Raw genomic sequence first — 25,541 nt, forward strand, 5'->3', positions numbered from 1 at the left:
TGGCTGTTTGAACCCCCTACGTCGCGTCCTCGAGGTCGCGCGTGCATGTCCGGATCGTGATCCGCGGATGGCTAATGGCGCCCCTCGTTCGCGTGGAAGGAAAAAAAATCCCAGTCGCGGTTGTTGGATCACGTTCCTCGTCGTGCCATGCCGAGGGGGGGGGGATACCGAGAGCCAACAAAACATCAACCTATTCATCTCTACCTCCATTTAGGTATGCGAGTTCTCCTCAAACCTCAAGTCTCTCCCTCTATCCTCTAATAAACTTCTCCAACACAACAAAATGATTATCTACGAGGACGTTCACTGCGGCGATGAGATGATCTCGGATGCCTTCGACCTGTCAGTCATGATTGGATTGGTCCCTTTGAATCAAAAGCGTAGCGAGTTTATAGGCTGACCTGTCTCCTGCTCGCCCGTTACCTTGCTCTTACTGTCCTGAAAATTTGGAATGAATCTATCTCGTCGGTCTTCAGCAAGTTGGTCGACGACATCGTTTACGAGGTCGACGCCAAGATGGTCACCATCAAGGAGGGTGATGTCGATATCGGTAAGTAGCTGCCACGAACAGCCTCTCTATATTCAGAGCTGATATATTCCTTCGACTTTGATGCTGCTGAATTGATCAGGTGCCAACCCTTCTGCCGAGGAGGCCGAGGAGGGTGCCGAGGACGGTGCCGTCACCGTCAACAACGTTGCCCACTCTTTCCGTCTGCAGAGCACTTCTTTCGACAAGAAGGTGAGCCAGCAATCTTTTTACGAGCCCGTCAATTGAGAGTCCGAGCGGTAACTGATCTATTTGCATCTTCCGCCTCGATCCAGTCTTACCTCACCTACCTCAAGGGATACATGAAGAAGACCAAGGCTGCCCTCCAGACCAAGGCCGACGCCGGTGACGAGAATGCCAAGGCCCGTCTCGCCACCTTCGAGACCGCCGCCGGTGCCTTCGCCAAGAAGATGATCGGAAACTTCAAGGACTACGAGTTCTTCACCGGAGAGTCCATGGACCCTGACGGCATGGTCGTCCTCATGAACTACCGAGAGGACGGTATCACCCCTTACATGATCTTCTGGAAGGACGGTCTCAGGGAGGTGAGTCGCTCGCTGTCTACAGCTATAGCCACTCGTATCGGTGGCTGACCCGACGTTTGTCTCTTTGCAGGTCAAGGTCTAAACGCCCGATCACTCACAAGCCCTTCTGCCTATTCACACCAAAATCTATCGCGGACTCACATCTTCCCATACACCATTTTTTCCCTTGCCTCTATACATTTGTTTCATCTTGTATCTGGTCGAGTTGAGATACACAACCTCGCTCTAGATTGCATGTATAAACGCTATACATGTGAATCTCGAACTTGTCCTGCTGCCATGTTGGTCTATCAGCGAAGCGGGCAGGCTGTCAAGGCGGTCCTGTCCAGGTCCCCGAGATGGCCGTCAGGGAAATTAGGACAGTCTCAGGTAACAACCGTTCACGTCGCCGGTTGACTTCGCTCGGTCGTTCTGATTGACCAAGTTGCGGGGGTCCATTTCGTTGGAAAGGGCCGGGGAGAAGAGCCAATCGGCCAACAAACGTGTCATTCACCGCGACTAACCTGCAAGGTCCTGCTTCGCAGGTCATATGCCCCAAACGGATAAGACTGCACTTCGAAAGGACTGAGACCACATTGTCTTCGCTGGAACGGTGCGGAGGGATAGAACAATAATGTACTTAGGAGGTATACCGAAACGGCTAGCCGCTTACTTGTACCCGCGCTGCAGGACTGCCACGAAATGGGCCATTGCGAGAATGGTGCTGTCAGTCAATCTCAGGGCTTAAATCTTTGGTGAGCAGTAGCGATACCTCTTTACAAGAAGGCATTCTCAAGTCAAGGAGCGACGCTGTCCTTGTCGCGGAACAGAGGAGTCTGGGACGATGATCGTTTCAGTCGCACACTGCCGTAATTGAGACCGAGGCCGCCCATGTTGATTTCTAGCGCGAATGGCTTTCCCCCATTCGCAGCGTCAGTGCAGCTTGCCCCGCATCGAAGTTCATCAATTCCATCAATTTCATCAATCCTCTCGACTGATCATCACATACTCGTTTGTTTGTTTTGATCAGATCAGAAAGATTCCGCGATTCCCCATCGGTCACCCCATCGCCACTCTTCAAGAAAAAAACCGATCTTCATCTCATTTTCCACTTTCCTGGTTTCTTTTCCGCTACACACACATATGTATCATCTATTCTCTCGTCGACACCTCCGTTCTCTCCTTTGGATCCATAATAAGTGAGTCATATCCACTTTGCTTGCTGAGTGATGCGACTACTCCATGCCTGAGAATCGAATGGTGACCGAACGAACCTCAACGATCGTGACATGCTGACCTCCTGTGTCCGACTATCTACTGTTTTCAGGAGCTACCCTACATTCACTGCGATCATACTTCTCACTCCTTCTTCCCGACACACTGAGATACCAACTGGTCAGAATCACGTCCACCCATAACGTACTACGCGCAACCATCTAAATCGTTCACGGTTTATCTCTCGCAACGACATACGGTGAGGCTTGTTCGCGATCGGTCCATATCAAAGCTTTAACTCATAACCCTGCATACCCTTCTCGTATCGTCCCAGCCCACCCTCGAATCGACGAAGCCCCTTCCGATCAATCCTGCGGCTTGACGTAGAACCTTGAGCTGGTCAAAGGTACCCCTATCCCGCGTCACCGATCGTCCTGGCGACAAAGATCAGAACAGACTATCAGACACATTGGAAGCGTCTGAGCACCCAAGCGGCCAATTAGACTAACTCATATTGAGATCATATCACCCCACACAAGCGAGATCAGTGAGTGGTCCGCCGTCCGCCTATGTCCACGATCGTAGCACTCACCCGTTGGCGTGAACCTTCCTCTATACAGACTCCCATCATGTCATTCCTACAACGGCTTCCCGTTATCGCTCTCTTCGCTGGCGCAACCTTCCTTCCACCATCTGTGTTGGCCAGACCTATCCCTCAAGAACCCTCGGTACCGGCTATCAATCCTGCTCTTACCCCTGATCGTGGAAACGCTTCTCTGGATCGAGTGATACCCATCGTCAATCTACCGTTGGCTACCCAGATCACCGCCTCGGAGACCGATGATGCCAAGCCAGGAGCCGTCATATCGAGTGCATTTGCCTATGCCAATGATTCCAACTTTTACCCGGGTGTCAGGGTTCCTCCCGGATGGAGCTTTTCGATCGGTCTCCTTCATCCGTTCGTGTATCCCGAAGGTACCAATGGGAACCGACCCATCTACCATTCGGCTTGCCTCGAGGATGGATCAGCTTTGCCTCAATGGCTCGGCTTCGACAGCGATACGGTCACCTTCAACGGCTATTCGCCCGCCACATCGGACGAGTCTGAGACTCGGCTGTTTCACATCAAGCTCATGGCCTCGGACATTGACGGACACAGTGACGTTGAGCAAGGGTTCAACCTGACCGTCGGGCTTCATAGCTTAGAGCTGCGGGGCAGCGTGCCGCAGCTCAACGTTACGGCTGGATACCCTACTGCCGTGTCCGCCTCGGTCTGGCCTCAACTTCAGCTGGACGGACAGCCAATCTCACCCGAGAACACTACAGACCTCCTGATCAACGATTCGACGTTCGATTGGATTCGATTCGATCGAGCGACTCGCGATATCGTTGCGACTCCAGACTCTGATATGGCAGGACAAGCGATGGATATCCCCGTAGAATTACAAGACGCATTCGGCGGTCATCTCCAAACGGCAATGAGAGTGCAGGTCGAAGCGTACGCGTTTACCACCAACGAGACGTTTCCGACGGTTCTCGGTGGACGAACGTTTGTTCAGACCGCGAACGGAGGACCAACCGGAGATCTGGACCTGAGCGAGTACCTTGCGGCTTCAAACCTGTCTCAGCTGTCGTTCGAAGTGTCCTCAGACCATGAACCTGTGGATCAATCAATCCAGGTAGAGGTAGCCGACGGGACGCTACGCTTGAAGGGGGGTTTCCCAGAGGCTCGCGATTACGATATTGTCGCCCTCGAGATCCGAGCTACCAATACCACATCGCACGCAATCAGCATACTGTCCCTTCAGCTGGACCTGACCCATTCGGATCAGCCCGACGAGGATGTATCTGGCTCTTCGACGCTAAGTTCCGGCGCTCAAGCAGCTCTAGGAGCAGCCGTTGGCATAGCCTGTCTGGCCATCGTCTTCTTCATCATCTACCTCTTGAACAAGAGACGCCGTGGGGGTGATCTCAGCTTCTGCTCGAGCCTTAGCATGAGGCACTCTGCGAGCCTCGGACCAGAGACGGGGATGTTTACCAAGGGTCAACGTGGTGAACCTTACCTGACCGTGGACTTGAGTCGAAGCGAAGACAAGCTCGACAACAGCGACGCTTACTCGGCAAAGACACTCGTCGAGAGTTTCGAGGGCGAGATTGCTCCGCAGCGATTGTTACCCTCTAGCTCTTCGCTTGTCGTGAGGATGAGCAAGAGTGCTAGCTCCTTCTCTCGGAGGATAGCGCAAGCGGTTTCCAGTAGCGGAAGGTTCAACAAGAAGCCTTTGAGTAAAGAGAGGATATCCAACCCGATCGCACAGGCAAACCCAAGTAGTGGTACCGAAGGTATATCATCACACCTGCGACGCCCTCCGAGCGTTCCAGATTTACCGGTCTTATCGAGAGAAGGGCTATTTACCGCAGTTCAGGGTATCGGCAAGCGAGGGACTACTGATTCCACCTCGACAGTGTTTACCAACTTCTCTCATGACACTGAGCTCTGGGGAAAATCCGATCACGAAGAGGAGAGCAACTTCAGTCAAACCCCGTCTCATCGACGCCCGCGGTGCTTGACTAGCACTCCGAGAAGCGGTCATGTACAATTCAGCCCCTCGTCTCCCGATTCTGCGGGACGACAGGGGGAGGTCAGTTCGGACGAGTCACCCACGCCCAGGACACTCTACCCTCGAGATCGAGTTCTGAACACCATCAGCGAAGATCTCAGCAGGGAGGGCGGCGCCTTTCTTTCGCCGTTCCGAAACCCGTTTCAGAATACCGGGAGCGAAACGTCGTCTTTGGGTACTATACAAACGGCAGCGCGCGCCGTATTCGAAGCCGCAACGCCGGAACAGATGATCATAGGAACGGTCAGAAAAACTACACACGGATCGACTATTCTGAAAGCCGACGGAGACGAGGCGGCGGAGCGGTCCTGGATTGGTAGCGTCGGTCTAGACGAAGGCTCGGACCGGTCTTCTCAGCTCGGGGACAAAGGCTCCATCCTTAATCAGACCAGCTTCGAGGGCTTCAAGGCCCGAGACTCTGTCACCGCCGACGCAGAAGAGATAGAGAACGCCACCGCCGGAGAGCTCTTTGGCAGGATTCATACCTCGATCGCTGCCGAAACTCGAAGTGCACAGCAATTGATCGGGACCGGACTAGATGGACGACGCATGACCTCGAGCCGGCGCACCGGCAGCTGTTCCGGCCTGCCTCCTTCATCTTGTTCCTAATTTGTAATGATGCATATAGAGAAGATACGTTGTTGACATGCATTTCGCTCTTTGTCGGCGAATGACATCAATGCGACATGGTGATAGATACTCTGTCTTGACCTGGCTCATCTTGTGATAATCTCGACCATGTGAGTGTCTCGTAATCGTTATAAAAGGGCGTAAGATTCGTGAAAATCTCGTTAGGGAGTCTGGTGGTGGACACGCCGACCTCACAGCCAAGGCTGCCAACCTGCAAGATTCCTCAGACATTTAAACAATGTTCTACGCCCTGGGAACCTGTCCATTTCGACTCACCGACGAATATAACTGCTAAATTAGCCGGCGCCTGTGCGTTCCTGTTCCATTCATTTACCGTATACTCGACGCTCATCCTTTGATCCAATTTGTTGATCACGTCGGCGAGTGCTTGGTCAGCATGACCGCTGGCACGATCACCTATCTCCGATGCGGATTTCGAGGATTTGCGTTGTACAGGAAGTCCGTCCTGTACCTTTTTCATGGTTTCTGCCGTGATTTTCCTGCATACCGTCGCTTGTCAGATTTCGCCGTCAGAGTAGGAGTCAGATGCGAGCTCACCATCTATGTAGGGGATCGTGCTTGAAGACTTCCAAAATGGCCAGAATGTGCTCGGATGTATTGCGCATCACGCGAAGCGTATTCTCTGAGCACCGTTGGTATACACCCTGGGTACCGAAAGAGCCAAGCGCATCGACCAAGTCGGCTGTGAGACGGAATGGCACCAGTTCTGGAATTGGCAAAGCCCGTCCCTGCAGGATGAGAAATACGTATTTCATCAGCTTCCCTTACATTACTTTTGCGCGCACGTGTTAAGCTTGTCCCTACCTGACCGAACGCTACCCCAAAGTCAATATGAACCATCTCACCACTGGAGTGATCGATAAGGATGTTGGAACAGTGTCGGTCTCCAATACCGACGATGTAGCCGACGATGTTAGAAACCGCCAAGCTCCGGCTGTACGCCAATCTCATAGCGAACCAGCTCAGAGGCTCCTTCTTCTTCTCGATGAAGAGGTTACGCATGACCGGTCGAAAGCGCTTGCGATTCTCTTTGAAGGTCTCCACTAATTTCTGATTGCGATTCGGGTCATCTCCTGACTGTATCAACCGCATAGATTCCCGAAATTCTTTGACCTTCATGTCATCTGGGTGATACCTAAATGGTGGACGCGGCCGTCAGCCCGGCTTGTCTGTCAAGGTCGAAAAAGCGCCGAGACGTACCGATCATGAGCACTCATCAGATACTCGGCGAGCGGCATCGTTTGGGTCACGAATTGAATCACACCGGTCTCTTCAGCCAGCGTCAAAACGTTATAAGTCCTCATATGTAACTTTCGCCTTCTCGTCTCAGAGTCAGTGTCGAGGAGATTATTGACAAGTTTGAAGAGCTGTTCCATGATGGTGTCTTGTCGCGTATCGTCTCCAGCTTTGAACTGCGGAAAGACTTGGCCGTCAACCCGCGATCAAGGTTAACACGCTTGTTGTCATTTCCTGACTACTCACCAGTTCCCGGTACTCTCTTCCGTCCGATCCCCAGCAAGTCATGATCTTCGGATGATGTATGCCTCCTGCTACCGAGAATCTTGGCTCGTAAGCGCGTAGCCTAGCGATGTTCTTGTACGCCATCGTTGGATCGGTAGGCACGTTCGCGGTCGGTACGGGTATCACCATGTCACGGAGCGAAAGGATCACCGAGTCTTTAGTTGGAAGGTAATAACCGTCTTTGCCTCGTTTGCCGTTATCTTCTCTCGCCCACGCGATGGCACATTTCGCAAATCGCTCGAGCTGATCTATCTCTACGGACCTCGAAGTTGATGTCCTCACTTGCGCTAAGAGCGTGAATGCGGCGCGTTCGCGGTCCCCAACGTTGGTTGACATCCGCCTGGACGATCTTACCGCAGGCGCGGCTAGTGTGATGACCTGATACGCCATGTGAAAGGGGTGTTCTGCGCAGATACGCGTGACCAAGTCGTATAGATTCAAGTGGAAGTGGCTTGCACCCTCTTCGTTCGGGTGAAGCCTAGCTGTCAGCTGGTAAGCCAGATCAACAAACTTGTGGGAGGGAATATCCTTCAATGCTTTCCGGATATAAACGTTGGTATCGGCGTCCGATTCGGTAGCTAGCCAGATGGCACAAAACCTAAGCACGAGATTGTCGTGCGAATCCGTTGTGGCGATGACTTTGGCATACGTGAGGAGTGCGACCCGCAGAAACTCGAGCCGATCTAGCTCGTGCTTGTTCAGGCGCTCCTTGTCTCTTTGGCATTCCTGCTTGAGTGATCGAAGGGCTTCGTACACAACAGGGTCATCTCTTGCGGCCTTCGTCCTATGATGACAAAGAGCCTCGTATTCAGCCATTTGACGAGCGTGGTGAGGTTTCAGCTGTTTAATCTGTTCCGATTGGGACATTGCTTGAAATTGTTGATCCGCGAATTGTGCGTAGCGCAACAAGACTCCGGCCATCTGCTGAGCGCTTATTCCCTTTTCTGCATGGTATATGGCGGTCTGTGACGGCTTGAAGTAGTCTTCCCGAATATCGATCTCGGTCGCTTGCTTGGCTTCAGCCGTCCATTGTCCCTAGATTGCGAAAAATCGTTGCGATGAGTACGCTTCGCGTGGGTTCGGACAGCGTCGGCAAAGGGACTTGCCAGCAGAGACAGGACGTTCGCTCTAAGCCAGAACTCCTGGGGTTTTGAGGGTCGTGCGTAGTTTTTCGTGCGAAGAAGCCTTTTGAGCTGTTCCAGGGCCAGGCCATGCTGGCCTTGCAGCCACAAGACCTCGGCAAACTCGGTCGAGTGGTCATTCGCGTCAGCTTGCGTCAGATTCTGAACTCTGGTCAGCGCAGTTACTGCCCCTGAGAGATCTCCTTTAGCTCGAGCCAGAGCCCCAAGTGCCGTCAGACAGTCTCGTTCCACCGAGACGAGCCCCGCCGTTCTTATTGACAGAAGGTCGCCAATCTGTGGGCCTTCCGATGCTTTCGCTGCATGCAAGAGACTTAGACGAACGTTGAGGATATCATCGGCCATGGGATATCTGCAAGAGCCAAGCAAATCAGTCTCGTGCCTGCATCACAACTTGATCTCTCGCTCACTCCATGTTTGCCGGCAGCGTTCTAAAAGCTCGCCACTTGTCATGCGCAAAGTCTTCGAGGTGTACGAGGGGTAAGAGGTCCGCAAACCATAGATCGACCTCACGCAAGCAAAGAAGTGTCTTAAGTCCCTGTCTGATTCCCGCCATATCTTCGAGTCCGATGCTGCCGAAGGTATTGAAGGCTTCGCTCAGGGCCGTTCTTGCCACTGACCAAGCTTGACTGGTATCACGTGCATGGTGTACCGATCGCAACGTTCTGTACACGCTCGCGCCCGGTCTCTCTGCAGCGGAATTAACGAGGGCCTCCACCGGAACGTCCCATTGACGTGTTCTCCAAGCTAGATCCAATGGCATATGTCCGCCGTCATTGGCGACTTCTCGGAGTAAAGTGCCAGCGAGAGTATCGAAGCCGAATGCTCTCAGTGATCTGGCCACAAGCGGTAGAGCACCGTTGCGTGCATCGGAGATTTCGAAGGAAGCACCGTGATAGCTGAATGCTTGAGTCCAATCTTCCTCGTGATGAAGCCTCTTCAAGACTGCACTACGTGCGTCCCCAGCCAACGGGACTCCGTAGAAACCGTCCGGTTCCTCAACACTATCGTAAATCTCGTATAGCAACTGGACAACAAGACAGTCAGGCATGCAGTAATCCTCCAGATCTCCTTGTCTCTGCTTACCGACAAATCGTCCTCTTCCAGCTCCGAGTTGTCTGAAGCTCCATCGCGATGCAGCTCCCAGAATAGCAACGCTGTTTCTGGCAACTTGCATCGAAGAGCGGCTACCGACACAGCTCGCAGATCTAGCTCTAGCCATGCAAGGGGCCGACTGCCAGCCGTGGATCGAGCTGGGGAAAAGTTTCGAAGATATAGTACCGAATGAACGATGTTCAAGCTGCAACTACGAGCGGTTTCTTTCCGAGCGAGCAGCCAGTTAAAATAACCAGAAATAATTTGCCGATTGGGAGCTTGTTGTGGGGTCGTTCTCATTTCCAAATCCAAGAGAAGGTGAAGCAAGGGCGGTATCAGATCATCTATCAGTTCGTCGGACATGGTCATTATGTCCAGCAAATAGCTGAGTGCTGCGTAAGCAGGTGCCGACGCCAGCTCCTGGACGATCAGTCGGCCAAAATCACTTGACCAGCCCTTAGCATCCTTGTGGGATTCGGCATAAGGACCTCGGTCCAGCGTTGCGTCTGTCAAATCGTCCATCTTGAGTGCATCTCGTCGCGGTGAGGGTACGTTAGAGGCCAGTAATGTGAGTTGCCCTTGTGACACAGGATCCAATTCCGCCGACTGGTGAATTTCGGGTGCAGTGGCGCATATACCGGCGAGGGCTCGGTATGCCGGCGAGACCCTTGTCAAGGATGTTCCTCTCATATCGTCCAAAAGTAGAGACAGTATACGACGCTTCGAGGCGGCAGTCGGCTCAGATTTCCGACTCAAAGGCTGCAGAAGACCAATCTCTACTCCGGCAGACCCTTTGAGCTTCTCGATGGTCTCGTGAGTTGGTATCTCCGCCAGACCGTCACAGGTGTATGCCAGCAGCATGAAGGCCTCCATATCCTCGTGTGATAGTTCGGGAGCGCTGGCTATACTCGATCTTAAATGCCAAAACGTGCTTTTGCGATATGCAGAAGCGGGCAGACGTGCTTGAGCAAATCTAGCCAGCTGTTTCGACAAGGTGAACTTTCCTGCGGTAACATCCGTATGAGACGCTTGGTCACGTAATTGCCCGTAAGTCAAGCGGGAAACTTTTCTCTCTAGCCCTTCTGGCAGGGTGCGAGGCCAGAGAGGTAATAGCCGAGCGATTTGCTGACCAAGTTTGGACTTCCACGGATCTGAGGTGCCGGCATCTTCCCGCAGCAGACGATTCATGAACGTTTCCATCAAAGAGAGCGCGTCGTGCCCGGTTGAAGTCAATCCTTTCGGTCCTTCTGTGTACCGTTTGGCTGATTGAGCTAACCCGGAAAGCACGGGAACAGGCGCCTTGCAACGAGCTGATCCATCCAATAGTTGTTCCAAGATCCAGGCCAAGAAACTGACCACAAGGCGGCCCAAATCTGGTTGCTCGTACAGGCAGGCTACAGCGCGCAACAAGAGATCGAATATTTCCGGTTCCATGATGGTGTCCGGGTAAGTTGCGATCAACAGTGCCAAACTGTAAACGAGCCTGCGCCGTTCATTGAGCAAGCAAGAAGCCGAAATCTTGCACATGATTTGCATGATAGTATTGCAGGCGATCAAGCGGAGATCCAGGTCGAATTCATTGGCGAGTAGCTGTATCCCACGCAGAACTTCCTGGGCACTGTTCTTAGGCGTGATCGTCTCTTCCAAGTCCATAGACGGATCGTAATCGTTCGGGAAGAGCAAGGCCTTGTATATTGCGGCCTGTCGAACGGTCTCCTCGGTACTACCCTGCAAAAACGACTGGTGTATCTCGGCGGGTGATATGGATTCGTCTGCAAGCTGAAACAGAGTGGCTACCATGCTAGCGGTTTCGCTCTTCTGGAAAACCCACTTGCTCTTGGGCCGGGAAGTCGACTTGGAGAACCGCGCCTTTAGCCTCGCGAGTTCCGCTCGGAACGCCTGACCATCCGCATCTGCTAAAGCTTTCATCCCAGCTGCCATGGCAATCGCAGTAGAAACGTTATGGTGAAGAGTATCAGCCTTGTCGACTTGTGCAAGCTCGACCAAGCTTTCCCAAAATCCTTCGCATTCTGGGCTAAGCAGCAAAGAGGCTCCTGCTGTCCCAATAGTCTCTCGAGCCCAGACCGCTCGAGACTGAAATCCGTATAGCGAAACGGGAATATGTAAGGGGTCTTGATCCTCTCTACCTTGTGCTGCGAGTAACCTGGTCGCGTACTCCAGGTATAGACGTGAAAAGGACGCGAGTTGTAAGAGTCTTGTGATGGCCGAGAAGGCGGTTTCGATATGGGTGTGCAGCGAGGGATGTCCTGCGACGGTGTCGTAAAGATGGAAGAACGGTGCCCTCCTTGCCCCGGAACTTGCAATAACAACGTTCGTCATAAGGATTGCTCGCGAGAGAATGAATTCTTTGTCTCTGCCTTGAAACCTGAAATATCGCGCAACTTTCAGGTAGAAGCTGCTTGGCTTGCTTGCGATCGGCATGTCCAGCTGTAGTAAGCGGGGTACCGATGTAGCGAGGCGGAAGCGAACTCGAATATCGCAATCCTCCAGTGACCGAAGCATGACCTGAGAGGGCGTCTCCCGCTCCCCGTCAGTCATTCCTTCAGCGAGCCAGCGGGTTTCCGACGGATCTCTGAGAACGACTTCATCGAACAAGGTAATGATCCGATACCGATCTTGCCAGGCGTCCAGCTTGCCCGTTGTCAGATAATCGGAACACCAATGCCACAAGGGCAAGAGCTCCTCGGCTGCCGAAGCTACCGATTCTTCTACATCGATCCAGGTGTAGAGGGTAGCTGATAGAAATTGGTAGACGAGTTGTCGGGTAGCTGGGAGTCGCTTATAGACATAAATCTTCAGCACGTCTGTCACTAGCTCCACCAGGGACGACAGAGCTTTGCGTGTCAATACAAGGCGTTGCTCGCCGATTGCCTCAAAGATGGCTTGACCCAGTATGTAGGTATTGTATTCTTCGGATTCGATCAGGATGTTGTAGAGTTCCACGTCTCTGGTTCCAATTTGCATGCCAGAAGCGTAATACGCCGGATCGGTGAGAGCACGCACGACGATAGAATACCCGCGCGTGAAAGGAAGGTTTTCTCCGACATCGCCATCGTTTGCAACGCCACCGTCTTCTTCTTGACGTATCGGACCAAAGTCATCGTCACCTTGGCGGGTCGTATCTCCGACCAGAGATCGTAGACCTTGCGATCCCTGACCGGAAGCCAGGTACTGCCGGAACAGACCTGCATGTGCTTGAAAGACTTCCGAGAGCTGCAAGGATCCAGCGGTGTGTATCAGCTAGGTTGATTGGGAGAATAACGCAGCGACTCACCCTGGCGATTCGCCATACCGTTACCAGAAGACGGTCTGTAAGCGGATGATCGGAATGATCGAGGGCTTCAGGCTGTTCAGAAGATGGGAGTGTTGTGACTCCGGCTCTGCCATCAGGTAATGTCAATGTCGGCCACATCTCGGACCGGCTGTCCCGCACGCGCCGCGGTCCAGATGAACTGAGGATGGGCGTGAGACTGGACAGGATCATCGCACGTTCGTGAGCTCCATGATTGCTCTCTTTGAAAGTGTGAGCTAACACCCGTTCGAGCAGATCGCACGCTGTCTCAGCCGCGATATGTTCGGGGTCTTCCTGTGAAGACGTGATGACGGCCGATACGACGATGGCGAAGATAGAAAGATCTATCAGATTCTTCATCTTCAAAGCCGAGGCTAAATCAATCGTTGTCGAGACGTCCTTGACAGTGTCGTGCAGCAGCTCCAGAATCTGTCGAGTCTTCTTTAGGTTCGATTGCGTTGCGGTTCCTTCGAGCGTGTCCAGCTTGACGCCGAGCGGAAACCTATGTTTCGTCGAGCGGCTAGCCTGTTCAATCGGCAAGGCAGCATACAACAAGTATTGCCGAATTGGACTGGTCTCCAATTCTTCAGTCATGTGTTGAAGGACGTCGGATGCAATCAAAGGGGTCTCTATCCACATGGTAGGCGTGTCTGAGGATCCCGCGACCTTGGCAAGTAGCTCGACGGCCTCCGGTGTGAGACTGGTCGACACGGCATTGGTACCTGTACGTATATCCTGGGCTATCCGCCAATTGTACCTGAACCACGCAATCACCTTCTGATGGTGATCAAGGCGATATAATTTGGTATCTCTTTCGGCGTAGTCGAGCGCGACTTTGACAAAAGCGCACACCGCGTCCGACGTATAGGCTGGGCCTTGAGAGATAATCTCTTCGAAAAATCCCGACAGAGCGGTCGATATGCTGGCATCCGTAACAGTCCCAGAAAGCATAAGAGCATGTACCATCAGGCAAGCGCCCCGACAAGCTGTTCCGGATGCCAAGTTCGTGCGGCGCAAGGCGATGGTCCATACCTCCTGCCAAATGCTTTCCTCGTCGCCCGTGCGATTCAATATGGCAACCGTCCCATTGATTGCCGTATTGCGGTCCCCGAATTCCCGAGAGGCCTCTAACCGTCGTTTCGTAGAGACGGAAGCAAGGCAGACAAACGTCCATTGCTGGATGTTCAAGTCTGAATCCTTGGTTAGCGAAAGCAGCTGGCTCAAGATTTCCGCTTGAACGTCCAGGAATAGGTCGCTCCAGTGCCGCTCAATGACAAAATATAACGTTTGCAATGCCAACATGCGCGATTCCGGCTGTCGCGATGTCTGTACAAACGGGGCGAGCGCCAAGATCGGATTCGTCCTATCGTTCTTCTTTATTCGCTTTGTGGCAGGTGCACTTCCGACCAGCCGAGAATTTTCGACAGTATCCGGAACTTGATGAAGCTGCCGGACATAATATAATATCAGCAGCTGGCCGTTTTGAGCGCACACAGATCAGTCAGACTAGGCATACCTTAAAGCAGCAGTCTGCGTTGAGCTCCAAAGTTGCCCAAGAGGCTGTCAACCGAGCGGTAAAAGACGGCCCCGCCTGTCGGGGATGAGATTAGCCTCTCCATAGCGATATCGACTCCAAAGCAATGCCTAGTGCGTACCCTGATAATCGACGACTGTAGAGGAAATGTGGGGTCTTCCAAGCTGAATCGGGGCTTCGAACCGGTGTCAGACTCCGGAAGACGCAGATGCAACGCGGCGAGATCGAGCGGTAGCGTTCCTCTCTTGGTTCCAGCATCCTTGAAGATCAGGGTTTGAAGCTCGTGCATCGCTTCCGCAAGCGGAGCAGTCATCCTCTCGCCCAGTATCCCGCTGTCGCCGTCTGTGTCGGCCGCACTCTGGGAGAGACTGCGCGCCTGTGTGAGCTGTGCAGCTACCGCCGACCTTTGCTTTTCTCGCGAGAGGAATGGGGCGAACTTTCGTAAAGCCACGAGTACGTGATCCCTCAGCGTCAAGTCCCGGGTCGACCAGAGTTTGACCAGAAGAGGGAACATCCTCGCACCCATCCGCGTCATCTCGTCGATAGCGTTGAGCTCAAGCTCCCTTAAGAGGATATTGAGCCCTTGCAAGACGGGTTTGTGCGAGTTGGTTTCGGATGGGTATCGTTCGAAGAACGCAAATACCCGACGTAGCAGCGGGATCCCTGCACGATGAGGCAACCGCGTATCATCCGGGTCTCGCAGTTGTGCTCGTGGTAAAATCGGCGCTGAAGATGAACTGAGCAGTACAGGAAATAGGGAGAGCAGATCCGTAGCATCGGCCGAGAGAGTCTTGTATTTCCTTCTGGGTAGAGTTCCCAGGTCACTGCTTCCTGTCGATTTCGAAGTCCTGGTCCGCTTGACTGCTGATGATCCAGGTCGAGGCTTCATAGTTCCTCCCTCATCCTCAGACTCGTCTTCAGTCGGAATGCCAGCGGTCTCGTATGTTTCCTGCGCTTCGGCATCCCAGTCATCCCGGTCGTGCTCAACCCTTCCATCGAGGACGACATCCCAAACGATGCTCATGAGATATCGCCATGTCGTTTCATCCAGATGTTCCAGATGAGCGGGGAAGCTGAGCAGCACCTTGAGAGCCTTTATGTAATCGGTCGATATGTACTCCACTAGTCCACCGTCGTGAACGATGGACTGATTGAGATGAGTATAAAGCGCAACCAGCGGCTTGTTCGTAAGATAGGGATAAGATACTTCTACCAGCCAGCGAACTTTGCCTGCAGCTACCTGTAGTCGGGATATGGCGGCTGAATTCACGCAGAACGTTTTAGCTTATCGCTGTTGACCAATAGATCGAGACAGTACTGACCTTTCGAAGTTTTACTGCCCTTGAGAGCAGCTGCACGTTCGGTTTTGACCAGCACGAACATGCATTGAAATACCTGTAACCAGCCAGTTCCGTCCGGCGTATTTTGTAGAGATCTGCAGTTGTTGGCGTTGGAACAGATCTCTGTGAGAAGTTCCAGCCCTTCCTGCCTCTCTGTGATTTTGCTCGAGGCGATGAGGTCCAGAGCGGACCTCACCGACAAGTCCCTAGGCATACTGAGCTATATTTCCTAGTAGCGGCTCATTCCATCTTATGTTGAGAGGTCCAGCGACTCGCGCCGGTAGTGAATCTGCTATATTGCGGTTTTCAGAAGTTTGGATCGACTGCAGCCCGGCAGAGCTTGACTACTAAAATTCTATGCAATCTATATGCAAAGCCCGCCGTAGATTCAGAGTATCTCTTGTGCATATGTGCATTTTGGGCTCAGCGTGGATGCTCGAGGACTGACGATCGGAGAGTGCCGATTGAACACGGGTTCGCGAGAAGTCTCAGGCCTGAAAGTTCGCTAATGAGAGCTTACGAACCAGGGCCTCGATCTTTGAGCTTTGAACTGGCTTTGGGCGGACAACTACAACGTACACCTGTGAACAAGTAGTACCATAAGACGGTTCTCAGTTATCAGTGATAGATTCAGGTGTTCCCAACATGACCAGCAACTTCTCGATACCCCAAATCACGATTCTGAAACGGACGCGGGAGGATCTGGCCTTCGCTCAGAAGAAATTCTTGAAGAAGACCAAGAAGGGTAGAGTCGTTAAGAGTAAGATTAGTTTCCCATTCCGATCGAGTAGCACGAAAGCTCAACAGCTTGGCCGGTTGCAGTCCTACGCGAACGTTACCTTCGTTCCGATATCCCTTGTGGTTATGAAGCATGCGCTGAGTGTTCATCGTATCCTGGCTACAAGGCGGTCTTGCCTGTCGAGGGAGCTCGAGGTCATGGAAAGTTCACAAGTAAAGCGGGTCACTGGCTCGTGATCGATACCAACATTGTGTTACATCAGGTACGTTCCCTGAGATCTGCGTGTACGCCGGCCACCTCCCTGATGACGGGGTACTCCGTGTTGGTCAGATCGATGTTTTGGAATCGCTGCCAGCCGGCATTCCTATCATCCTCCCATCGACGACCTTGGCCGAGACCAGACACCGTTCTTTGCCTCTATACAACCGTCTTCAATCTTTGCTCGCGGACGAGGATAGGAAGGTCTGGATCTTCTGGAACGAAGAGCGGCGAGAAACGGCCACCAAGGTTGAGCGATACCGGACAGGAGGCCAGGAATCTGCGTCCAGGACCGGAGATGAGGAGGATGTCGAGGATGGCATGAATGTCATTGAGACCGAAGACAAGGATGGCAAGATTGTTCGCGAGACGGTGAACGATCGCAACGATCGAGGTAAGCAGAGCTATGTTATGGATCCATCACTTGTATCCCGCAATTGACGTTATCGGCCGCTTCTGTAGCCATTCGTTTGACGCTGGAATTTTACCAAAACCATCTCAAAACCATCACTCCTTCCCGATCGACTGCGACACATCCCTCCTTGGTCCTCTTAACAGATGATCGTGGCAATCGAGAAAAGGCTCTTGCGTCCGGGTTTCACGCCGTATCGACTAGAGAATACGTTGACGGAATGACCGACGAGCTGACCAAGATCACTCTCGGCGACCTCGTTGCCGTAAAGTACGGACCAGAAGGCGGAGATCGACCTCCAGGCTCAAAGGGTGGATCGGCCAAGAGGCTGTACCCGGAGGTGAGTTTCGGCGTGACGTCGCTGGAGGGTTAAGAAATGCTGATCCATCGCTATCTGCAGTACCTTCCGCAAGCCACTTTGCTCGCGGGCGTCAAAAGTGGAGTCTTTCATCAGGGCTACTTCAATGCCAACCCTTACAACTACCTTGAGGTAAGTGTTTACTTGACAGTCCTATCAGCCACAGCCAATTCTGATTTGTGTTCATTTCAGGGTAATGTCAACGCCCAGGCTTTCGGCAAGCCCATCTTGCTTGTCGGGAGGGAGAGCATGAACCGGGCTATCGACGGAGATGTCGTTGTAGTGGAGATGCTACCCGAAGCGGAGTGGAAGGCGCCGGGTCAAGAGGTACTCGATCAAGATGGTGCGGTGGTTGCAGCAATCTTATCAAGAGCACATGCTAATATTCGCAATCATTCTCGTAGAGGCCCTGAAGAACGACGATGCCGATGACGAGGAGGGAGACGCTGAGGAGGGCCAGCAGTCAGAAGCACGTATGGCAGAGATCGAGAAGAAGACCGCTGCCTCTGCGGCTAAGCAGAACGCTGTCGAGAAGAGACCTACCGGAAAGGTCGTAGGAATCGTCAAACGGAATTGGCGAGCGTGCGTACTCTTCGCGTACTCTTCTCCGCAAATTTTCAGCCCGCTAATTATGGCCCTCTTTTTCCCCGCAGCTATGTTTGCCACCTGGATGCAAGCTCGTTGTCCAACAAGGATGCTACGTCGCTAGCCCAGCAAACGGTCTTTGCCACTCCCCTGGAGCGTAAATTGCCTCGAATCAGGCTCAGGACCCGTCAGGCACCATCGTTGCTCGATCAGAAAGTGCTCATCTCCATCGACGCTTGGCCTCCTCACTCGCGCTACCCGGAGGGGCATTTCGTCAGGGCTCTGGGAAAGGTAGAGAGCAAAGAGGCCGAGCAGGAAAGTCTTTTGCTCGAATACGAAGTGCCATACAGGCCGTTTGGACGGGCCATTCTTAATTGCCTGCCAGTCGAAGGAGAGAGCTGGGTTGTGCCACCAAAGGAAGACGGCAACCTTATCTGGCGCGACAGGGAAGATTTGCGGGATCTGCTTATCTGTAGTATCGACCCTCCAGGTGAGTCTCTCAGGGGCCTCTCATTACTGAAGGTAATCTGTATCACTGATACATTTGTTCTGCATCAGGCTGTCAAGATATCGATGACGCTCTGCACGCTCGACCGCTTCCCAACGGAAACATCGAGGCCGGTGTCCGTAAGTCTGACCCTCTGGCATCGCGACAGTACAAGGCGACTGATTCAACTCCTGGACGCAGACATCGCCGATGTGTCTCATTTCGTTCATGCGGACAACCCGATGGACGCCGAGGCTGCTTCGAGGGGAACCACTGTTTATCTGGTAGACAAGCGTATCGATATGCTGCCTAGTCTTCTTGGTACCAACCTTTGCTCGCTGAGGCCGTTCGTCGAGCGGTTGGCCTTTTCAGCCATCTGGGTAGGTCTCATTGTACCAATGTTCTCGCTCCAACGTATTGACCTGATTTTTGAACATCACCAGGAACTAACACCTGATGGTGACATTGTCGGTGTGCGATTCACCAAGTCGGTCATCGCATCGAAGGAGGCGTTTACTTATCAGGCAGCGCAAAACCGCAAGGATGACAAGTAGGTGGCAGTTCATCTCGACTATTTTTGCCTGGGGCTGATGTCGATGATTGCTTTACGTAGGTCTCTGCAGGACCCTCTCACTGAGGGCATTCGTCTGCTAAACAGACTCGCCATCAAGCTGAAGCAGAAACGTATCGCTGCTGGGGCTCTTTCGCTGTCCTCCCCCGAGTTGAAAATCCACCTCAACTCGAACGAGGGAGCGCCTGAGCCTATCGACGTCGAACAAAAGGCAATGTTGGAGACGAATAGCTTGGTAGAGGAATTCATGTTGCTGGCCAACATTAGCGTTGCCAAGCGGATACAAGAGGCATATCCCCAAACCGCGGTCCTTCGGTAAGCGATAAAATCAGTTTATTCAATCAGCCGGTTACTGACGATCCCTATATGCCCATTCAGTCGACATATGCCGCCGCCCCAAACCAATTTCGAGACACTGCAAGACATCTTGGCGAAGCGCAAGGGACTGTCTCTTGATGTGTCGTCTTCGAAAGCCCTTGCCGATTCGTTGGATAAATGCGTGGTAAGCCAAAGTCCCAGCATACCTGCGGTGGCCTCCCATTGACTTTCGTGCCTGCTGCAGGATCCCGGACATCCCGAATTCAACACCTTGGTCAGGATCATGGCTACTCGATGTATGCTGGCTGCCGAGTACTTCTGTGCCGGAAGTGTGTCAAAAGACACATTTGGGCATTACGGATTGGCGACGCCCATCTACACACATTTCACAGTCAGTCCGCCGTCCCTGTTGCGGCGTGTGTCTCCTGTTCTCATGTTTCGCTCTTGACGATCTACAGTCTCCTATTCGTCGATATGCCGACGTTTTGGCCCATCGTCAATTGGCTGCTGCCATCGGATATACGACACTGCATCCTTCTCTGCTGTCCAAGTCTCACGTGGAGCGAGCCATGTCGGTCGTCAACCGGAGACATCGTCTGGCTCAAATGGCTGGTCGAGCGAGTGTGGAATTCTATGTTGGCCTGGCGCTCAAGGCTCGAGGAAAGAGAGCAGGGCGAGACGACGGTGGGGTCACTCGAGAGGACGCCTTTGTTATCAGAGTGTTCAAGAACGGTTTGGCCGTATTCGTCCCCACGTGAGTTTCGTTCTCGGCCGGATGCGTCTCGAATTTGCCGCTGATCGACGTCGATCACTTTGACAGGCTCGGGCTCGAGGGGCTGATCACGTTCAGCAAGGACTCTCATGAATATGATGCCGAGCAGTACCAACTCGCGGTACCAAACAGCGAAGGGAACAAAGTCGACATTTCGGTATTTGATACCGTCGTTGTTGACATCTCGCTCGAGAAGGACAAGCAGACCCAACGATCAAAGGTCAAGATGGCCCTGGTCAGCCCAGCAGACTCGGAGCAGTTGTAATCGCGTTCGTCAACAGCAGCAGATGTACTCATCGACACTGGCATTCACGATCTTCCGCCGGGGAATCGTCCCCCGCTCCACATTTTTTCACCCGGCGGCGTCGACCCCATTGCCGCAATTGCCGCGCTCACGCGAGCGGCACTTGCTCCGCGTCCCTGTTCTTTCCCGTCCACGTTCGCTTGCGGTTCCCCATCTTCGGTCCGCGATAGGCGAGCCCCCACCGCCGGCCGTATTGCAAGTAGTCGGGGCAAGCGAGGGGCCAACCGGGTTGGTAATTTTCGGTAGAGTGAGCTCCGGACGGAGGGTGAGGGTTTCGTTTCAACGCATGACACTCCTTCGTCGATGCACAACCGTCGTCCGGGCGGCAATGTCCGGCTGAGGACTCCATTTTCGAGAACATCGATCTGTTTCCATCTCGACGTTTGGGCATTCCACAGCTATCATCCACTCTCATCTTTGTGTAACGTGACGCCTGCATTTCTGTTTGGGTAAGTCAGTAGTCTGCGTGCCTTGGAAAAAGAGCAATCGAGAGATCCCAGTCACCGGTGCCGGAAATCTCGGACGTTTCGTCGGAAGCTCCTGGGCTTGTTGTCTACTTCGGCGTAAAGCAACAACCTCGTGCATCCTTTGGGTGGATCGACCCATCCGATCGCTGTTACTTCGGTGCGTTGAACGCCCACACGACTCGACTACGCACCATCATCGTCGTCATGCAGAACAGCTGAGCTCGTTGAACCGCGCACTCGTTGCAGAATTGCAGATCTCATTCACCCCGGACCGGTTAAACCGCAAGTGTCCGAGTTTTTACTCTACCTAGGCGACAAACGAGACCTTTCGATCAAGACATTCCTTCGTCATGAACGAACGACAACAAGGTGAAGGTTTCGATGGCCTTGACGAGGATGATCGAAGGCGAGAAGATTGCTCAGTAGGACGATCTGGTGAGTCGCACGAGTTTACAATACGTCCCGAAGTGTTTCAGGACGATCGTCGCCCTTCCTTTCCCCTTGATCGCGCAATCCATATCTGATCCGTTTCGAATCTCGCCCCCTTCCTTTCGATCGCACCTCGATCATATTCTTGACCTTCTACGGCTCCGGCTTCTACCCGACCCGTCCTTTGGGAAGTAGACCAGGATCACCAGGACCAGCAGGCAGATAACGACGGGGAGGCCAAGGCATTTACATTTCCCAGCCGAGGTGCGTTCGGCTGCGTCTCTCTAGATCCCTATTTCATTTGCGCAAGCATGTGATGTCCCCTCCTTTGGCCTCTGGCGCCTGGCTCGGCCTGTCGGCTTCGGGTTGTGACCGAGTCAAGATCTTCCGCTCAAGACGGTGCCGAGTGAAACAAGGGGGTTGGCAGCTCTTTGTGATGGTCACCAGGACAAGTCTGATCGGCACGCATTGGTCATCTTGATCGAGGTTGCAAGAGGATCGAGCGCGAGCGATAGTCGAACGCACGACCCTCTTCATGCCATCATGTCACAGCCCCCCCAACCTCGGAAGCGATCCATCCGATGCATGACTACTTGCTACTTGCTACTTGCTACTATCCACCTCGCTTCGTACCCAGCCACCCAGTCTCTCTATCGCCTTCGGTTAATCCAGGGGGGTTCAAAGCTGACGACGATCAACGACTTCTCTCCCCTTTTTTCCACCGGGTCGGATCATCACAGATCAACCCGAAACAAACGATCGGGCGGCAACCGCACAGCCCTCGCGACCCCGTATCGTCATGTCGACGACGACGACCCCTAGCGATCCTCCGAACGCTAGAAGCAGTGTCCCTGGCGCTGCTGCTGGAATGACGGAATCTTCGACCTCAAACGCCGTCTCTGTCGGTCAGATCTCAGGGGTCATCCCTGAGCATCAGCATCATCATCATCAGCATCACTCAGCGTATGCACTCGATCGCGACAACAACGACGGTGACGCCAGTGCCTCTTCTCGCCGCCGTAGCAGTATAAAGATCCACAGTCCACCCGACACGCTGGCCTTTGGTCAGCATCCCCCTCCCATTGTCGCCTCTTCTTCCAAGTCGCCACAGAGGCGAGAATCCATTTCAAAGTCGACGGCCAATCCTCGATATCATCTCGACGAGTCCTCGTTCACTCCACCTCCTTCCCGGACTCGACAGGAACTACCGTCATCATCCACGGCCGTCCCGTCTCAAGGTCCTTCTTCTTGGAATAGGAACAGCACGTCCGACGCTCCTCTGCCCAGTCGACCCGACATGTTGCGATTCATGTCGGGTCTCTCAGCCTCGTCGGCCCATCTCAGGGGTCCCCTCACCCCTTCCGATCGAGGTTATGGGGAACACAAGGGGCATCCTTTCAACGCCAAACGTCCCGAGATGATGTCCAGGGACAGTCAATCCAGCTTTTCTTCCCGAACGGGCAATTCTCCGAATCCGTTTCATCTCGAGTTGACGACGAAGGGACGAAAGAGGAAAAGGTTGGCAAAGGCTTGTTCGGCTTGCCACAAGAACAAGAGAAGATGTGACGGATTCGCGCCGTGCAGCAACTGGTACGTCGAGCGGACGCCATACGTGGAGTACAATCCTCGAAATCTCACCTCGTTCCTTCTTCGACTTCACAGCGAATTTTCATCTCGGGTCTGTTCGTATCTTAATGCCGCGGGAGAAGCCATCCCTCCTCCTCGGACTCGCGATGCCATGCAAGTTGACAAGTCGGAATCTCCCGATGACAAGAAACCCACGGACGATGACACGAACAGGCCGGACATGGCCGATCCCTCACTCGCTCCACACGGGTCTGCCCAAGCACCTCGACGCTCGATCGACCTGACCTGGGCGGTCGAAAGGGAGTCTCAGAGAGTATACGACATGCTTCAAGATGCGAGACGAGCTTCGGACAAGGAAGCCGCAGACGATCGAGCATCGTGGCTAGACGCGAGGGACCTGGAGGTGGCAGAGGCTATCGCGCTCGAACGTAGTCAAAACGGCCATGTCAACCCGTTTCTCAACGGCCTCGGGGTTGACTTGAACGGGGATGGCTCACGAGGACACACGACCTCGTCCGGACTACCGAACAATTCATCCAAGTCGTATCACGCCTCTGGATCTGTTGGAAGCTCTGGCAACTCCAACTTTAGTCGAGACTCGTCTTCGGGACAACCACCAAACGGGGCCGGACGAGGCGGCCCCCCCGACGGTCTACCAAGAAGATCGGAAGAGAGCAACAGGAGACGCGACAGGGACGAGGAGTGGTATCTCTCGGTCGTCGAGCGTATCGACGCGGATGACATCTTGGTCGAAGAGATGTGTCATCAATTCTTCGCCAGGGTGCACCCTTACCAGCTCATGTTCCACCAACCTACCTTTGCCTACCGACGTTACCTCGACCGGGTCCCGTCTGCGCTCTTGCATATCATTTACGCATTCGCCGTGCGTTTCATGCACCACTCGATCTTCGTTCCGCCTTCCATCTCGGAATCGAACGCCCACTTTCCCGCACATGCGCGAGGCGAAGTGTTAGCGAGTCGCGCTAAACAAGAGGCCAACGCCTGGTTGAGGGCGTCCGGAATCGCCAAGGGAGACGATCTGATGGAGGGGATCAACAAGCGCAGGAACGACCCCGCCTACAAATTGACCTGGACCGACACCGAGATGATCCAGGCTATCTGTCTGATCGGGCTGTATGAACAGAGTATGGGGAGGCCGCACAAGTCTGTTCAGTACCTGGGTGAGTGGGATCAGGTATTTCGATTCGTATCATTTCGATCATACAACTGAATGATTGCTCCCACACATCGTTCCAGACATCGCGATTGAGCTAGCTCGACCTAGGAATGGGGAACCGAATAACCTCGCAATCGAGGATGAAGTTGTATCGGACGAACAGAGAACCGCCACTCTGGTAGAATGCCGCTCACGCACGCTGTGGATGCTCTACCTGGCGGATGTTTCAGCGTCGGCTGACGGTCGGGCCAGACGTCTAACTGACGCCGAGCTTACTTCGACGCCCTTGCCTGGAAGCGAATCCTTGTGGCATCGCTCAGGGGGTTATACGGCGACGAAGCCAAAGGCAATGTTCGGAGCGGATGTTCCCTTGGATAAATACGATGTCGGCGAATTCGGTCATGTCGTCAGGATTGTGAGTCAAGAGAAACCACACGACAACGATCTCCGTAATCTGACTACGTGCGTTTCCGCTAGTTGTCGGTCTTCTCTCGAATCATGGAACTCTCCAACCGTTGCTCAAGCGGGAAGCTCCCGCACGTCTCTCCGGACGACCTGTCATACTCTTTGAGGGTAAGTTCCGCAACGCTCGCATTGGGATCAAAGCCTGTCGCTCAATCAAAGCTTGCTATAGAATTGGGCCTGCTCTCTCCCACCGCACTTGCGTTTCGACGAGGTCAACTTTGTCGGCAGCTTGAACAAACTGGCTTCGCCCGTCGCATGGATGTCGGCCACCGGGTTCTGTTTTGCGCTCTCACACTCCCTGGCCGAGTCGAGCCAGTTTTACCTGCAATCTATAGCGGCTCAATCCGGAGACGTTGATGCTGGTATGACGGCCAGACGACAATCACAAGCGGTGGATAACCTGGCTGTGATTCTGGATACGATCGGAGACATCGGAAGACACTCGCCGCAGAGTAGGTTGTCTAGCTTCTGAGGTCCGCAATACTCAAGCTGATTGACGTCGTCGATGCACAGTGTTCTTTCCTCTGCACATAGTATCCAATTGGATCACGCACACCGCCTCGTCCTTAGCCCCCGGTGCAAGCCCTTCTGCGGCCCACCAACAGACCGAGATGCGGTTGAAACAGTGGTACGGGGACCTGTTTGCAATATGGGGCACTCAGCGGCGTCCAATCCCTCCAAGGCCAGTCGCGCCGGAGGTTCCTGCATACAGTTCTGCTAGCCGCTCAGGCAGGACACAGCTTCCTCCTCTCAGTCATACGGGACGTCCCGCTGTATCTGAACCTGCCGATAGGAGGATGAGACCTCAGGAGAGATCACCTCTAGATGGATCTAGGTCAGAGATAATGCTGCCGCCTGCGCGACCGATCGCAACATCAGGTCGCTCGGAACCGGAACGACTTCCCAATATCACGCCTCGTAAACTCTTCGACCTATTGGACGAGCCAGCTCAAAGCCCTCGATCGGATCGACCATCGGGTCTCTCGCCTCGCAGCGCTGTGTCCGGCGCAGGCACAGGAAGACCTCGAAGTCCAGCTCATGAATCTAGACGAGCTAGCAGCAACATGTCGCCCATTCTCAGCGGCCGGTACGACGAAGAGACTGATTCGGACCCT

The 25,541-nt window shown here is 53.6% G+C and overlaps 5 protein-coding genes across 5 annotated transcripts; 4 read left to right on the forward strand and 1 right to left on the reverse strand.

Moving 5' to 3' along the window:
- Positions 1-116: 116 nt before the first annotated feature.
- Positions 117-1,363, forward strand: HD553DRAFT_309341 (translationally controlled tumor-associated). The gene is made up of 5 exons (XM_046179674.1): positions 117-342; positions 477-550; positions 630-739; positions 823-1,092; positions 1,163-1,363. The coding sequence occupies exons 1-5, from the start codon at positions 284-286 to the stop codon at positions 1,172-1,174; spliced, it is 525 nt and encodes a 174-aa protein (XP_046037331.1). The 5' UTR covers positions 117-283; the 3' UTR covers positions 1,175-1,363.
- Positions 1,364-2,807: 1,444 nt separating this feature from the next.
- HD553DRAFT_349332 (uncharacterized protein) lies at positions 2,808-5,513 on the forward strand (the record flags this gene model as incomplete). Its single annotated transcript, XM_046183454.1, has 2 exons — positions 2,808-2,833; positions 2,907-5,513. Exon 2 carries the CDS (start codon positions 2,916-2,918, stop codon positions 5,511-5,513), a length of 2,598 nt encoding a protein of 865 aa, XP_046037332.1. The 5' UTR covers positions 2,808-2,833; positions 2,907-2,915.
- A 106-nt stretch (positions 5,514-5,619) lies between these two features.
- Positions 5,620-15,844, reverse strand: HD553DRAFT_213693 (uncharacterized protein). Its single transcript, XM_046177182.1, has 13 exons — positions 15,480-15,844; positions 14,279-15,417; positions 14,140-14,214; positions 12,606-14,069; positions 9,302-12,544; positions 8,626-9,242; positions 8,183-8,567; positions 7,038-8,111; positions 6,756-6,967; positions 6,360-6,690; positions 6,093-6,283; positions 5,811-6,034; positions 5,620-5,745 (listed from the first exon to the last, which is right to left on the reverse strand). Exons 1-13 carry the CDS (start codon positions 15,709-15,711, stop codon positions 5,726-5,728), a joined length of 9,207 nt encoding a protein of 3,068 aa, XP_046037333.1. The 5' UTR covers positions 15,712-15,844; the 3' UTR covers positions 5,620-5,725.
- Positions 15,845-16,071: 227 nt separating this feature from the next.
- On the forward strand, positions 16,072-20,422 carry HD553DRAFT_349334 (putative nucleolar exosome component). The gene is made up of 16 exons (XM_046183455.1): positions 16,072-16,257; positions 16,320-16,498; positions 16,567-16,888; positions 16,957-17,246; positions 17,307-17,396; positions 17,457-17,607; positions 17,669-17,846; positions 17,918-18,339; positions 18,408-18,476; positions 18,538-18,716; positions 18,780-18,886; positions 18,950-19,222; positions 19,286-19,409; positions 19,470-19,616; positions 19,684-19,979; positions 20,046-20,422. Exons 1-16 carry the CDS (start codon positions 16,143-16,145, stop codon positions 20,260-20,262), a joined length of 3,159 nt encoding a protein of 1,052 aa, XP_046037334.1. The 5' UTR covers positions 16,072-16,142; the 3' UTR covers positions 20,263-20,422.
- A 2,195-nt stretch (positions 20,423-22,617) lies between these two features.
- HD553DRAFT_271081 (uncharacterized protein) lies at positions 22,618-25,130 on the forward strand (the record flags this gene model as incomplete). The annotated part of the gene is made up of 7 exons (XM_046177691.1): positions 22,618-22,787; positions 22,860-23,097; positions 23,485-23,965; positions 24,042-24,376; positions 24,439-24,534; positions 24,596-24,878; positions 24,940-25,130. Coding segments are annotated over 7 exons (1,794 nt in total), but the record flags the coding sequence as incomplete, so codon positions are not given.
- Positions 25,131-25,541: the final 411 nt, after the last annotated feature.

Source organism: Filobasidium floriforme (assembly GCF_021052385.1).
Source record: "Filobasidium floriforme strain CBS 6241 chromosome Unknown HD553scaffold_8, whole genome shotgun sequence".
NCBI lineage: Eukaryota > Fungi > Basidiomycota > Tremellomycetes > Filobasidiales > Filobasidiaceae > Filobasidium > Filobasidium floriforme.

What these genes read in the sequence shown, in the direction of transcription:
- HD553DRAFT_213693 (XM_046177182.1), bottom strand. Translation starts at nt 15,711, where the DNA reads ATGCCTAGGGACTTGTCGGTGAGGTCCGCTCTGGACCTCATCGCCTCG. An exon ending in TGGAAGAGGACGATTTGTCG is followed by an intron (nt 9,243 to 9,301) that starts GTAAGCAGAGAC and finishes CTTGTTGTCCAG; the next exon opens with TTGCTATACGAGATTTACGA. An exon ending in CGAACGTCCTGTCTCTGCTG is followed by an intron (nt 8,112 to 8,182) that starts GCAAGTCCCTTT and finishes TTCGCAATCTAG; the next exon opens with GGACAATGGACGGCTGAAGC.
- HD553DRAFT_309341 (XM_046179674.1), top strand. Translation starts at nt 284, where the DNA reads ATGATTATCTACGAGGACGTTCACTGCGGCGATGAGATGATCTCGGAT. An exon ending in ATCTCGGATGCCTTCGACCT is followed by an intron (nt 343 to 476) that starts GTCAGTCATGAT and finishes GTCGGTCTTCAG; the next exon opens with CAAGTTGGTCGACGACATCG. An exon ending in GCACTTCTTTCGACAAGAAG is followed by an intron (nt 740 to 822) that starts GTGAGCCAGCAA and finishes GCCTCGATCCAG; the next exon opens with TCTTACCTCACCTACCTCAA.
- HD553DRAFT_349334 (XM_046183455.1), top strand. Translation starts at nt 16,143, where the DNA reads ATGACCAGCAACTTCTCGATACCCCAAATCACGATTCTGAAACGGACG. An exon ending in AGAGGTACTCGATCAAGATG is followed by an intron (nt 17,608 to 17,668) that starts GTGCGGTGGTTG and finishes TCATTCTCGTAG; the next exon opens with AGGCCCTGAAGAACGACGAT. An exon ending in AAACATCGAGGCCGGTGTCC is followed by an intron (nt 18,477 to 18,537) that starts GTAAGTCTGACC and finishes TCCTGGACGCAG; the next exon opens with ACATCGCCGATGTGTCTCAT.